Source organism: Bufo bufo, chromosome 6 (assembly GCF_905171765.1).
Source record: "Bufo bufo chromosome 6, aBufBuf1.1, whole genome shotgun sequence".
Classification (NCBI taxonomy): Eukaryota; Metazoa; Chordata; class Amphibia; order Anura; family Bufonidae; genus Bufo; species Bufo bufo.
The window spans coordinates 360729960-360742379 of NC_053394.1; the positions used below are offsets into that span (position 1 = coordinate 360729960).

A 12420-nucleotide genomic window follows, 5' to 3' on the forward strand; every position below is an offset into this window, starting at 1 on the left:
GCAGCCCAGGCCCATTCATTTGAATAGGACTGAGCTGCACATAAGCCACGTGACCGATGAATGTGACGTCACTGGTTTAGGAAGAGCATTAAGCGGTGAAGCTTCTTCAAACAGCTGATTGTCGGGGTGCCAGAAGTTAGACATCAATATTTTACTCCCAGAAATCCTCTAAAAAATCCTCGGCTGACGGCAGCACGTCGCCCCCTGTAAACAATGACGTGCTACAGACACTAAAAGATCTATCTGTGCCCGAATGATTGCCTGCCCACCATGGTGGGACGAAATGGAAAGAAATATGCAATGCAGCAATGTTTTTTGGGTTTTCGTTTTTATGTCAGTCACTGTGCGGTACAAATGGCACATTAGCTGAATTCCATGGGTCAGTACAATTATGGCGATACTACATTTATATCATTTTTATTATGTTTTACTACTATTAAAAAATTTTAAATGTTTAAAAAAAAATTGCTTTGTCTCGCCATGTTCTGAGATCCGTAACTTTTATTTATCCATCTTGTGTAATGGCTAATTTTTGGCGGGATAAGCTGCAGATTTTATTGATATAATTTTAGGGTCCATACAAGTTTTTTGCGAGAAGAAGTGGGTAAAAAAACAGCACAGCACTGTGTGTTTTGTTTTTTTACAGCAATCTTCTTGCGGGATAAATAACACAATCTTATATTTTGGATATTTTTGGATGTGGCAATAACAATTAGGGCTACCGGTATTTTTTTGTTGTGGGTATATTTATATGAAAAATTGAAGGTTTTTGAACTTTCAATATATGAATTTTTATATTTTCAAGAAACTTTATTAAACATTTGTGGGACTTTGGGAAATCTTGATCTCTAGTGCAATGCTTCTGTATACCAGAGTCTTCCAATATTAACATTACATGCGTCTGGTAGGGTATAATGAGGGTACTAAGATGGCAGTCAGAAGACGTCAGTAGGCCTCCGGCTGCCATGACAAGCATTCAGAGAATAGAGGAACGTACATGTATGGCGGATGCTGGGGAGGGGTTAAAAAGGTAATACAGAATGCCTCTGCTGGTAGAGAATGTGTGACGGAAAGCTGTGCTTCTACTGTATGAAAGCTGAAATACAGCCAGGACTGTGCAAACATCTAACCAAGGTCCTGACCTCAGAGGCCACAACAAGACCTGAAAATGCAGTTCGAGTATGAAATCCCACCAATGTGTCCGAATTAAAGAACAATGGGCTAAAATGATGCCAAAGCAATGTTGAAAATAACCTGACCAGGCCCTTTTTTTCCGTCTTTTTAGTACATGCGTCTATTGAGGGCAGAATTTTTTTTTCCATTCAGCTATGTACGGTACTTTTTGCGCCTTTTTCTGTGATATATGGGGCTTTATTTTTGTCATTTTTATTTTAGCATTTTTTTTTATACCTGAAAATATGTTAAAAAAGGGGGAAAATATAGTCTGTTTTTCACATTTTTAAATTTTTCAACAAAAATATTTTTAAATATGTCTCCTTTCAATAACGGTCATTTTGATATAGGGGATTTATGGGTTATAGTCGCCAGGGTTGGGGTTATAAAGTCCCGCATGGTGTGTACTGGCGATTCTTTTTATAATTTTTTATTTTATTTTACATGTTGTGCCCCCAGTAAAGTCATATGAGACCTTTGGGGAGGCATTTAAACATTTTTTATTACTCATTTTGCCTGTAAGCTATGTTAGCTCCAGTTACATGGGGAATATAGCCCCTACTTCTTGCAAATCTGATCAGAAAGGTATAAACTGGGACTATAAAAATGTATAATCGGCAAGGGCTCGTTCACACAAATGTACTTTCTGTCCATGCGTACGAAGACCTGCACAAATTGCACATAGGAATAAACGGTGCTATCAAAATTGACTTTGTCTGCACAGACCAAACACATTTTTGGCATGAGTCTTGTGGAACATGGACCTGGACATTGGCATGTTTTTTCTTTCAAAAATGTCCTCCATTAAGGTTTTCGCAGAGGCACAGGCAAAGTTATAACTTTAATGCAGGACACAAAGACATGAAGCCACCACAATGTTCTAACACATCAAGCCACTCATGAGGAACAATACAACAAGCTTCTCGGAAGACGATTGACCCATTAGACTGGGTCTCCTCAAATGTCTAGGTTCTCCTCCTCCTCTCATAAATGACACCATGCCAAGTTGGATGAGAGCGTTCATTGTGCACAGGGCACAAACAAGCTCATTAATGAACATTAGCTTGGTGCCAGAAGAATATTTCATGCCAGGGATTTAAGGAACCTCATCAGTGACATTCGTGGATGTGGCGGTCTATCTAGATATCACATATCGTCTAAGGATCCAGGAGGAGTACTGACAGACTCACCTTGTATGTAGGGCACGTTGTCAGAACTTGGCCAGAAAGGTACAATAAGGACAGCTCCAGGGTCAGGTCACATTTAACATAATAAATTAAATTGGCAATAGCTATAGAGTAATTACAGTGATGTCGTCTAGTCTGGGAGGTGACGCACCCGGGGAAGAGGGCAGAGACGGACGAAACAAAGGCTGATGCTATAAAATAAAACTGAAAAAATAATCATTGAACCCTTAAAGGGACACTGTCATCTGGATTTTACTTACTGAGCTAATAACATCACCACATTAGTCTCCACGATTTACATTAAAATATACTAGTATTACTGCCCTGTGTCTTTTATTTGGTTTATAAAATCGGTTTTATTAATATGTAAAGTACCTTAATAGGGTGCCCAAGGGGCTGTCCCTGCGGCAGTTGGAGCCCAGCCGCTCCCATTTCTTTGGAGCCCAGCACCGCCCCACTGCTAATTTATTCACTGCTCAGCGCCGACGTAATGTTTGTGGAGCACCCGTTTGTGCAGCTGGCGCATGCGCAATGAGTTAAGTGAAGCCGACGCCTCCTTTAAAAAATATACTTTTATTGATATCCTTAAAACGACCCTTATTGGTCAGTTTAACTAGATAATGAAAAAGACAAAAAAAAAAGCTTAGGTTCCATTCACACGTCCGCAATTCTGTTCCGCATTTTGCGGAACGGAATTGCAGACTTATTCATTTCTATGGGACTGCACGATGTGCTGCCCAGATCCGGAAATGCGGACCCGCACTTCCGGGTCTGCAATTCCGTTCCCGAAAAAAATAGAACATGTCCTATTCTTGTCCGCAATTGCGGACAAAATTATGCATTTTCTATTATAGTGCCGGCAAAGTGCGGTCCGCAAAACACATACGGATGTGTGAATGGACCCTTATTCAGATACACAATGGGTCCAGAAGTAGGTATATACGAGGATATACCCATGGGAGGCAAGGTCCTTTCCCTACAAAGGTCCTAGTTAGTCCCCCCGGAGGCATCCCCTGATGGTGGGAATCCTCCGTCCCCGTGCCTACCCTAGATTACCCTAAAACGCCATAAAAAACACAATAAGTACCCTGTTACCCTGAATCGTTTCCCCCCAAGCGTTTGGGTTCATCAGGGGGTACATACACAGGGTAAAGAAAGAGCTAATCAAAGGCAGTAACTGTCCCACCCTCCACTTCTCCAAACCTGTGGGGGAAAGGAACAAGTAACGCCTGAAGGTGGGGCTGGTTGATACCTAGATATCCGATGTAGACATACAGTCATGTGAAAAAATTCGGACACCCTTTGAAAGCATGTGGTTTTTTGTAACATTTTTAATAAATGGTTATTTCATCTCCGTTTCAACAATACAGAGAGATTAAAGTAATCCGACTAAACAAAGAAAACTGAAGAAAAGTCTTTTCAAGATCTTCTGTAAATGTCATTCTACAAAAATGCCTATTCTAACTGAGGAAAAAGATAGGACACCCTTGCCCCTAATAGCGAGTGTTACCTCCTTTGGCTGAAATAACTGCAGTGAGACGGTTCTTGTAGCCATCTACCAGTCTTCGACATCGGTCTGAGGAAATTTTACCCCACTCCTCAATGCAGAACTTTTTCAGCTGTGAGATGTTTGAGGGGTTTCTTGCACGTACAGCCCTTTTCAAGTCACCCCACAGCATCTCAATGGGATTCAAATCTGGACTTTGACTTGGCCATTCCAGGACTCTCCATTTCTTCTTTTTCAGCCAATCTTTGGTTGATTTACTAGTATGTTTTGGGTCATTGTCATGTTGCATGGTCCAGTTCCGCTTCAGCTTTAATTTTCTAACTGATGGTCTCACATGTTCTTCAAGCACCTTCTGATACACAGTAGAATTCATCGTGGATTCTATGATGGTGAGCTGACCAGGTCCTGCTGCAGCAAAGCAGCCCCAAACCATGACACTTCCACCTCCATGCTTCACAGTTGGTATGAGGTTCTTTTCTTGGAATGCTGTGTTTGGTTTACGCCAAACATGTCCTCTGCTGTTGTGTCCAAATAATTCAATTTTGGACTCATCTGTCCAAAGAACATTATTCCAGAAGTCCTGGTCTTTGTCAACTTTATCTCTGGCAAATGTCAGTCTGGCCTCGATGTTTCTCTTGGAAAGCAAAGGTTTCCTCCTTGCACACCTCCCATGCAAGTTAAACTTGTACAGTCTCTTTCTGATTGTAGAGGCATGTACTTCTACATCAACAGTAGCCAGAGCCTGCTGTAGTTCTCGAGATGACACTTTAGGGTTTTTGGAGACCTCTTTTAGCATCTTGCGGTCTGCTCTTGGGGTGAACTTGCTGGGGCGACCAGTCCTGGGCATGTTGGCAGTTGTTTTGAAAGCCCTCCACTTGTAGACTATCTTCCGGACAGTGGAATGGCTGATTTCAAAATCTTTTGAGATCTTTTTAAATCCCTTCCCAGACTCATAGGCTGCTACAATCTTTTTTCTGAAGTCCTCTGACAGCTCTTTTGCTCTCACCATGGTGCTCACTCTCACTTCAACAGTCAGGAGCACACCAAACTAAATGTCTGAGGTTTAAATAGGGCAAGCCTCATTCAACATGCAGAGTAACGATCTACTAATTATGTGCACCTGGTGTGAGATCTGAGCCAATTTAAGAGGGAATACATGTGAGGGTGTCCTATCTTTTTCCTCAGTTAGAATAGGCATTTTTGTAGAATGACATTTACAGAAGATCTTGAAAAGACTTTTCTTCAGTTTTCTTTGTTTAGTTGGATTACTTTAATCTCTCTGTATTGTTGAAACGGAGATGAAATAACCATTTATTAAAAATGTTACAAAAAACCACATGCTTTCAAAGGGTGTCCTAATTTTTTCACATGACTGTATAATCCAATGTAGAAATGACTGGGTTCCTCAATTATGTCCGTGCTATCCTACGTCCAGCCCCATCAGAGGTGCCAAGATGAAGTGGCCCAGTCTAGATGTAGTTTGCCATGGCATGAGATACCAAAACTATTAATAGGCACATGACTCGTAATAATTTTGCCGTATCTCATCAGGTTCATGCTCCACAACCTGCCTGGAGCTGGTGTAGGGTTTAGGAACTACTGGTCAAAGTAATGGTAAGGTCTTCGGCCTGCCCCCTCCCACCGCTGCCCTGCTCACTTGTGACAAAAATGACGACCGTGGAGGTAAAAGTCACACATTTTTGTGCAAGACTGGGTTGCACAAAAAAATATCGACTTTTTTGCGCCCCAATTCAGGCGCAAGGAGTTTGATATGTCTTCTCCAGTGGGCCAATTCATGCGTTGTTTTATTTTTCACTGATCATCTGTCCGAAGCGCACTGCCTTTCCATTCATTCTCTATGGATGCGCCGGAGATTGGCAAGCACTGTACTCGCCAATGTCCGGCGCTCCTATAGAGAATGAATGGAGTGGCAGTGCGCATGCCTCTCCATCAGAACGGGGGAACAGGACCCCCGGTCTCGGGATCAGTGGGAAGTCCAGGCAGTTTGATCCCCAGTGATCCACTAGTTATCTCCTATCCTGTGTATAGGGTATGAGTTATAAACTTGGTATAACGCCTATAGGCCCCCTGTCACACTTAAGTGATTAGTACTGTAAGGATATGTTCACATATGGCATACACCTTGCAGATTTTCCATTGCGGATTTACAGTATGTGCAGTGTATTATGGCAGTACCAACATTTCAATATACTGCGGGGAAAAAATCCACATTGGTATCCGCACAGAACTTGACCTGTGGTGATCTGAATTTTGCTGCATTTTGATTTATTTAGCAGATTTCACCCTTTGAAACGCAAAGTCTGCAATCTGCGACAAATCTTCAGGATTTACACCTTGAATTCCACAAAACAGCGGATATTGCTGCTTCGGAATTCCCAGCAGATCGATCCCGTGTGGGCCTACCTTAAAGGGAATGTGTCATCAGAAAATGATCTATTATTTTTACAATAAACTATTTTAAAGAGTTTTTGGTTATTTTTAAAGGGGTTTTCCGACTGTCCTCTGGATAGGCCATCGGTATTTGATGGGACCCCTCTGAACCCTGCCGATCAGCTGTTTGAGAAGGTCTTAGTCTTCTCTCAGCTTTTTTTTTTTTTTGCGGAGCCATTCACTTTAATGGGGCTGCAAAAAAAACTGAAACGACTCTGCGTGCATTACGTGTTCGTATGTCCGCTCTACAAAAAATAAAACATGTCCTATTATTGTCTACATTACGTACAAGGATAGGACTGCACACAGCCGATATCCATGTTTTGCAGATCAGCAATTTGCGGACCGAAAAACAACAACGGTCGTGTGCATGATCCCTAGAACAGACTAAAAGCCCCTTTAACTTTCTATGTCAATATCTATATAAAAAAAAAAATAAAATCCTGCAGTTTTCACACTGGCCACTAGGCCTTATAATAGGCATCACTGCAGATCACTTTACTGCAGTTATCTGCTTATCATTACAGGCAGGATTACAACGACAGATATCACCTCTATATAGATAGCACAGGATCCACTATTCACAATAAGCGCTATGACAGCGTATCTACTCCCGCCTGACCTCTGCACAGGTCACAAAGCATGCCTAGAAAAATCTTTTATAGAAGTCAATGAGGTCCCCTCCTGACCATCATGTCTATGGCTCACACTGGTTGCTGTAAAGCATTTCTCTAAATGTTGCTGAGAACAGCTCAGGCAAGATGGCCACTGTTCAGGAAACAGAATTAAAAAATAAATCAGCAAATCGTTAAAAAAAAAAAAAAAAATTGGAAAAAAGAAGATGTGTTACTATTTAGTTTTAACTGGCAGAAAAAACTATAGGTGACACATTCCCTTTAGGCCTCATGCACACGGCCGTGCCGTTTTTTGCGGTCCGCCCGTGTTGCCTTCCGCAATTTGCGGAACGGAACGGGCGCCGGCAATATAAATGCTTATTCTTGTCCGCAAAGAGCAGACAAGAATGGGACATGTTATATTTTTTTTAGCGGGGCCGAGGAACGGAGCCACGGATGCGGACAGCACACGGAGTGCTGTCCGCATCTTTTGGGGCCCCATTGAAGTGAATGGGTCCGCATTTTGGCGGCTCGGATGCGGACCCAAAACAACGGTCGTGTGCATGAGGCCTTAAAGGGGCAGTGCAGTGGGTGCTGGCCAAACAGACAGTCAGGCTTTGTTCACATGGGCTGGATTTGTCAGAGAATCCACTGTAGAAATCCTAGATTTTTTGCGTGGATATAGATCTACCTGTAGATGGACCCCACTGTAAAAGTGGGGCTGATCAGCGGCTTTTCGGCAATCCTGAGCTTGTGGTGGATTTTACATTCATTATTTCACACTGATATTTCCTGCTGCACATGAGTGGGTTAACATACTCCATTCACTGCATAATGTCGACGGATCCAGGATTTAGGTGCAGGATCCTGTATGTGTGAACACGGTCTTACTATAGCAATACACATCAGATAGCTTAGGCAGCTCTCTCCCCATACACATGCATGCTCAGCCGAGTATTTATGTCACTGTCAGGCTCGGCTCACACACAACACTGTCAATATCAGTTTAGGTTCGGGTCAGGCCTCATGCACGCGGCCGTTGTTTGGGTCCGTATCCGAGCCGCCGTTTTTGCGGCTCGGATGCGGCCCCGTTCACTTCAATGGGGCTGCAAAGGATGCGGACAGCACTCCGTGTGCTGTTCGCATCCATTGCTCCGTTCCAAGGCCCCGCCAAAAAAAATAGAACATGTCCTATTCTTGTCCGTTTTGCGGACAAGAATAGGCATTTCTACAATGGGCCGTCCGTTCCGTAAATTGCAGAAGGCACACGGTCGGCTTCCGTTTTTTGCGGATCCGCAAAAAACGGCACGGTTGTGTGCATGAGGCCTTACAAAGCAACTCTGGACAAAGCAGCCAAAAATGTGTGCAATTCATCTGCGACTCGCTTTAAGACAATATTTTTAGTGCAATTTGGCTGTAAAAATACAACGCATTCAGAAAGTCTCCAGAACCTTCACTTTTTCACATTTTGTTATGTTGCGGCCTTGCAAAAATGTAAAAAATAAAATTCAAGTTTCCCCCCATAGATCTGCTCTCTGTACCCCACAATGAAGTGAAAACAGTATTTTAGAAATGTTTGCAAATTTATTAAAAAGGAACAAATAAAATTCTGCATGGATATACAGTAAGTGTCCAGACCTTTTGCTATGAGGCCTCGATCACACTTCAGTGTTTGGTCAGTGATTTGTGAGCCAAAACCACAAGTGAAGCCTACACAGAGATAAGTTAGGGTACTTTCACATTAGCGGCAGGGGAGTCCGGAAGGCTGTTCCGTCGGGTGAACAGCCTGTCGGATCCATCCTGCCGCTAGTTCACGTGTGCCCCCGGACTGCCGCTCCATCCCCATTGACTATAATGTAAGAAGTGGCCAAAGGAGGAAAAAGGCGCTCATAGGGTGAGTAGGTTCAGAACAAGCTTCCAAATACAGGAAGAGTGGTACTGCTCACCTGTTATTGTTGCACCTAATGTTTGGTGCAACTATACTGGAGGCGAGTAGGAGTGGTTTAGGTGTTGCTGGTTGGTGCTGCCGGTTACGTCCGTGTTCACCTTTGGCGGGGGCCAAGCCACCGTCCGGGTCAGTGTATGAAGTATGTATCCACTGGACTCTGGGGTCGAGTGGAGGGTGGACCATAGGCGCAAAACACAACCAGACTTTGTTTCAAACCAATAGGTTTTTTTAATTGTTTTTGTTATCGTGACAACGCGTTTCGGGGTACTGTGGACCCCTTTTTCAAGTCTAAAAAACATGTACATACAAATTATATAAAAAGGGATAATGGTAATAATAATAGTAGTAATAATAGTATGGCCGTCAAGCTTAGATTTGGATGTAGATATAAATGGATGAATGGATACATATATACGTGAATACCATGATGTCGATAAAAATGGTTTGAAACAAAGTCTGGTTGTGTTTTGCGCCTATGGTCCACCCTCCACTCGACCCCAGAGTCCAGTGGATACATACTTCATACATTGACTATAATGGGAGCGGAGTTCCGGCGGCAGCACCGCAGCGCATGGTGAGAGGCAGCCGGACTAAAAGTACTGCATGTCGTAGTTTTAGTCCAGCTGCCTCTCGCCATGCGCTGCTGTGCTGCGCCGGAACTCCGTCCCCATTATAGTCAATGAGGACAGAGAGGCAGTCCATGATGACAACACAGGAGTGGCGTAGGGACAACTATGTGAATGTCCTTGAGTGGTCCAGTTAGAGCCCTGACTGGAACCTAATCGAACAGGGAGACCTGAAAATTGCTGTCCACCGACGGTCCCCATCCAACCTGACAGAGCTTGAGAGGAACTGCAGAGAAGAATGGCAGAAAATCCCCAAATCCAGGTGTAGAACTTGTGGCACCATCCCCAAGAATGTGAAAAAGTGAAAGAGTCTGAAGACTTTAGAAAATCATTGTGTAATCAAATTGCACAGCAGTCGCACGACATTCACTGCTACATGCGACAGATCGTGATCTACGATGGGGACTTACAACCAGGGACCAAAAATCAGGTTTGGATTTTGGAAGACCGCTGTGTTGCGGCTGACTTAGAGTGCGTTCACATGACCATATGGTTTTTGCAGTCCGCAAAACGCCGATCTGCAAAAAATAACGTCTGTGTGACGTTCATGTTGCATCCATTATTTTTGCGGACCCATTGTGACAATGTCTATTCTTGTCTGCAAAACGGCCAAGAATAGGACATGCATGTCCGCGGAACGAACATACGGATGCGGACAGTACACGCTGTCTGCGTTTTTTTCCGGCTCCATTGAAATGAAAGGCAAAAACCAAGCCATGAGGAGCAAAGAACTGCCTGTAGAGCTTAGAGACAGGATTGTGTGGCGTCACAGATCTGGAGAAGGGGACACTGAACGTTCACAGATCTGCAGATCGGATATGGAGCAAAAATACGGTCGTGTGAATGGGGCCTTAGGCTGGGCTCACAGTATGTTTTTGCCCTACGTTTAAGGCTACATGCACACGACCGTATGTGTTTTGCGGTCCGCAAATTGCCATCCGTTTTTTTTTTGCGGATCCATTGTAACAATACCTAAATCGGACAAGAATAGGACATGTTCTATTTTTTTTGCAGGGCTACGGAACGGACATAATGATGCAGACAGCACACGGACTTATTGAAATGAATGGGTCCGCATCCTATCCGAAAAAAAAACTAACGGAATGGACACCGAAACAAACAATGTTTGTGTGCATGTAGCCTAAGGCCTCCTGCACACGACCATATGGCTTTTTCAGTGTTTTGCGGTCTGTTTTTCACGGATCCGTTGTTCCGTTTTTTGTTTCCGTTGTGTTTCCGTTTCTGTTCCGTTTTTCCGTATGGCATATACAGTATACAGTAATTACATAGATAAAATTGGGTTGGGCATAACATTTTCAATAAATGGTTCCGCAAAAAACGGAACGGAAACGGAAGACATACGGATGCATTTCCGTATGTGTTCCTTTTTTTGCGGACCCACTGACTTGAATAGAGCCACGGAACTTGATTTGCGGGCAATAATAGGACATGTTCTATCTTTAAACGGAACGGAAAAAGAGAAATACGGAAACGGAATGCATACGGAGTACATTCCATTTTTTTTGGCGGAACCATTGAAATGAATGTCGTGTGCAGGAGGCCTAACATGTATGTTGGGGAAGAAAAGTGATGCATAAGCGCAGCACACCATGCTTCCCCATCCTGCAGAATCCAGCTAAAAATGTACATTAAAGTCGGTTTTTTTTTACCAGGCGTCCAGTCTCGCCTACGGACGGGAACGTCCCTCCCAGAACTATCCCTCTCCCTGACGCTTGCGCAAACTCCTGAATCCGCCTCACCTGTGCATACGCCATGGAGAGGACTGGTTCTGACCCAGTCCATAGACCAGAAACCTGCTATTTATACGTCGGCGGATGTAGGATTTCCGAAACAAGGCGCGACATTGTTTCAAGACATCAAATATATTGGACTTTTTTTTTTTTTTTGCTGCAATTCATATAAACTGATCAGCAAGACAAGAATAGCACCGAGCAGGGTCTGCAGAGTGCAGGCTGTTGTGCAAACTACTACTCCCAGCAGTGGTAAGGACATGCACAGGTAGCTCACCCTCGGCTGACTATGAGCCGCAGCGCCCCCAGGTGTCCGTGGTAAGCCGCCCACAGGGTCGGGGTCATGCCGTCCTCGTCGGGCGAGTTGAGGTCCCTCCGGGTCGCCTCCTTCAGCAGGTCCAGGAAGCCGTCCCGGGCGGCGCGGTGATAGCGCCCGTCCATCCTGCATGTCCCACACAGCAGCCCCCGGCCGCTCCGGTGTCACCTCCCGCCCCGCCCCCACCTTGTCACCAGGGGGACCGACCGCCTGTGGTGTCACCTCCCGCACCCTGTGTACCAGAGGGGCTGGAGGCAGAAAGGGTCACACCTCACAGCCAGCAGCACACTTAACCCCTTAACGACTACTGAGCTCATTTTTAGGTTTGTGCTTTTGCTATTTCATTTTTGACTCCTCGCCTTCCAACACCAAATACTTTTTTTTATCATTTTTAATTCACATAGCTTATTTTATACACCATAAGGGCTCATGCACAAGACCGCACGTATTTTGAAGTCCGCAAAACACGGATCCACAAAAACAGAGGACGTCCGTGTTTTGCGGAACAGCCGGCCCCTAATAGAACGGTTTCTATCCCTTGTCCGTAATGCGGACAATAATAGGACATGTTCTATTTTTAATTTTTTTTGCAGAATGGATATACGGAAACGGAATGCACTTTTTCGTGGACCCGTTGAAATGAATGGTTCTGCATATAGTCCACCAAAAAAAATGGAATGGACATGGCAAGAAAATACATTCGTGTGCATGAGCCCTAAGGCTGGTGTTTTTGCAGTCCCTAAATCGTGTATCCGCAAAACACTGATACCGGCCCGAAAACCTGCCGCCCTTTTTTTTTTATGCTCCTTCACAAATATCCCTATCCTTGTCTGCAAGAATAGGGCAT

The 12420-nt window shown here is 44.1% G+C and overlaps 1 protein-coding gene across 2 annotated transcripts in view; it reads right to left on the minus strand.

Moving 5' to 3' along the window:
- Positions 1-11735, minus strand: part of USH1G (USH1 protein network component sans) — a 47574-nt gene extending 35839 nt beyond the window's left edge. For both annotated transcript variants that reach the window (XM_040435713.1, XM_040435714.1), the window contains exon 1: positions 11535-11735. In XM_040435713.1, the coding sequence (XP_040291647.1) occupies positions 11535-11698 (164 nt within the window). In that variant the 5' untranslated portion in view covers positions 11699-11735. The remainder of the gene's footprint in view (positions 1-11534) is intronic.
- Positions 11736-12420: the final 685 nt, after the last annotated feature.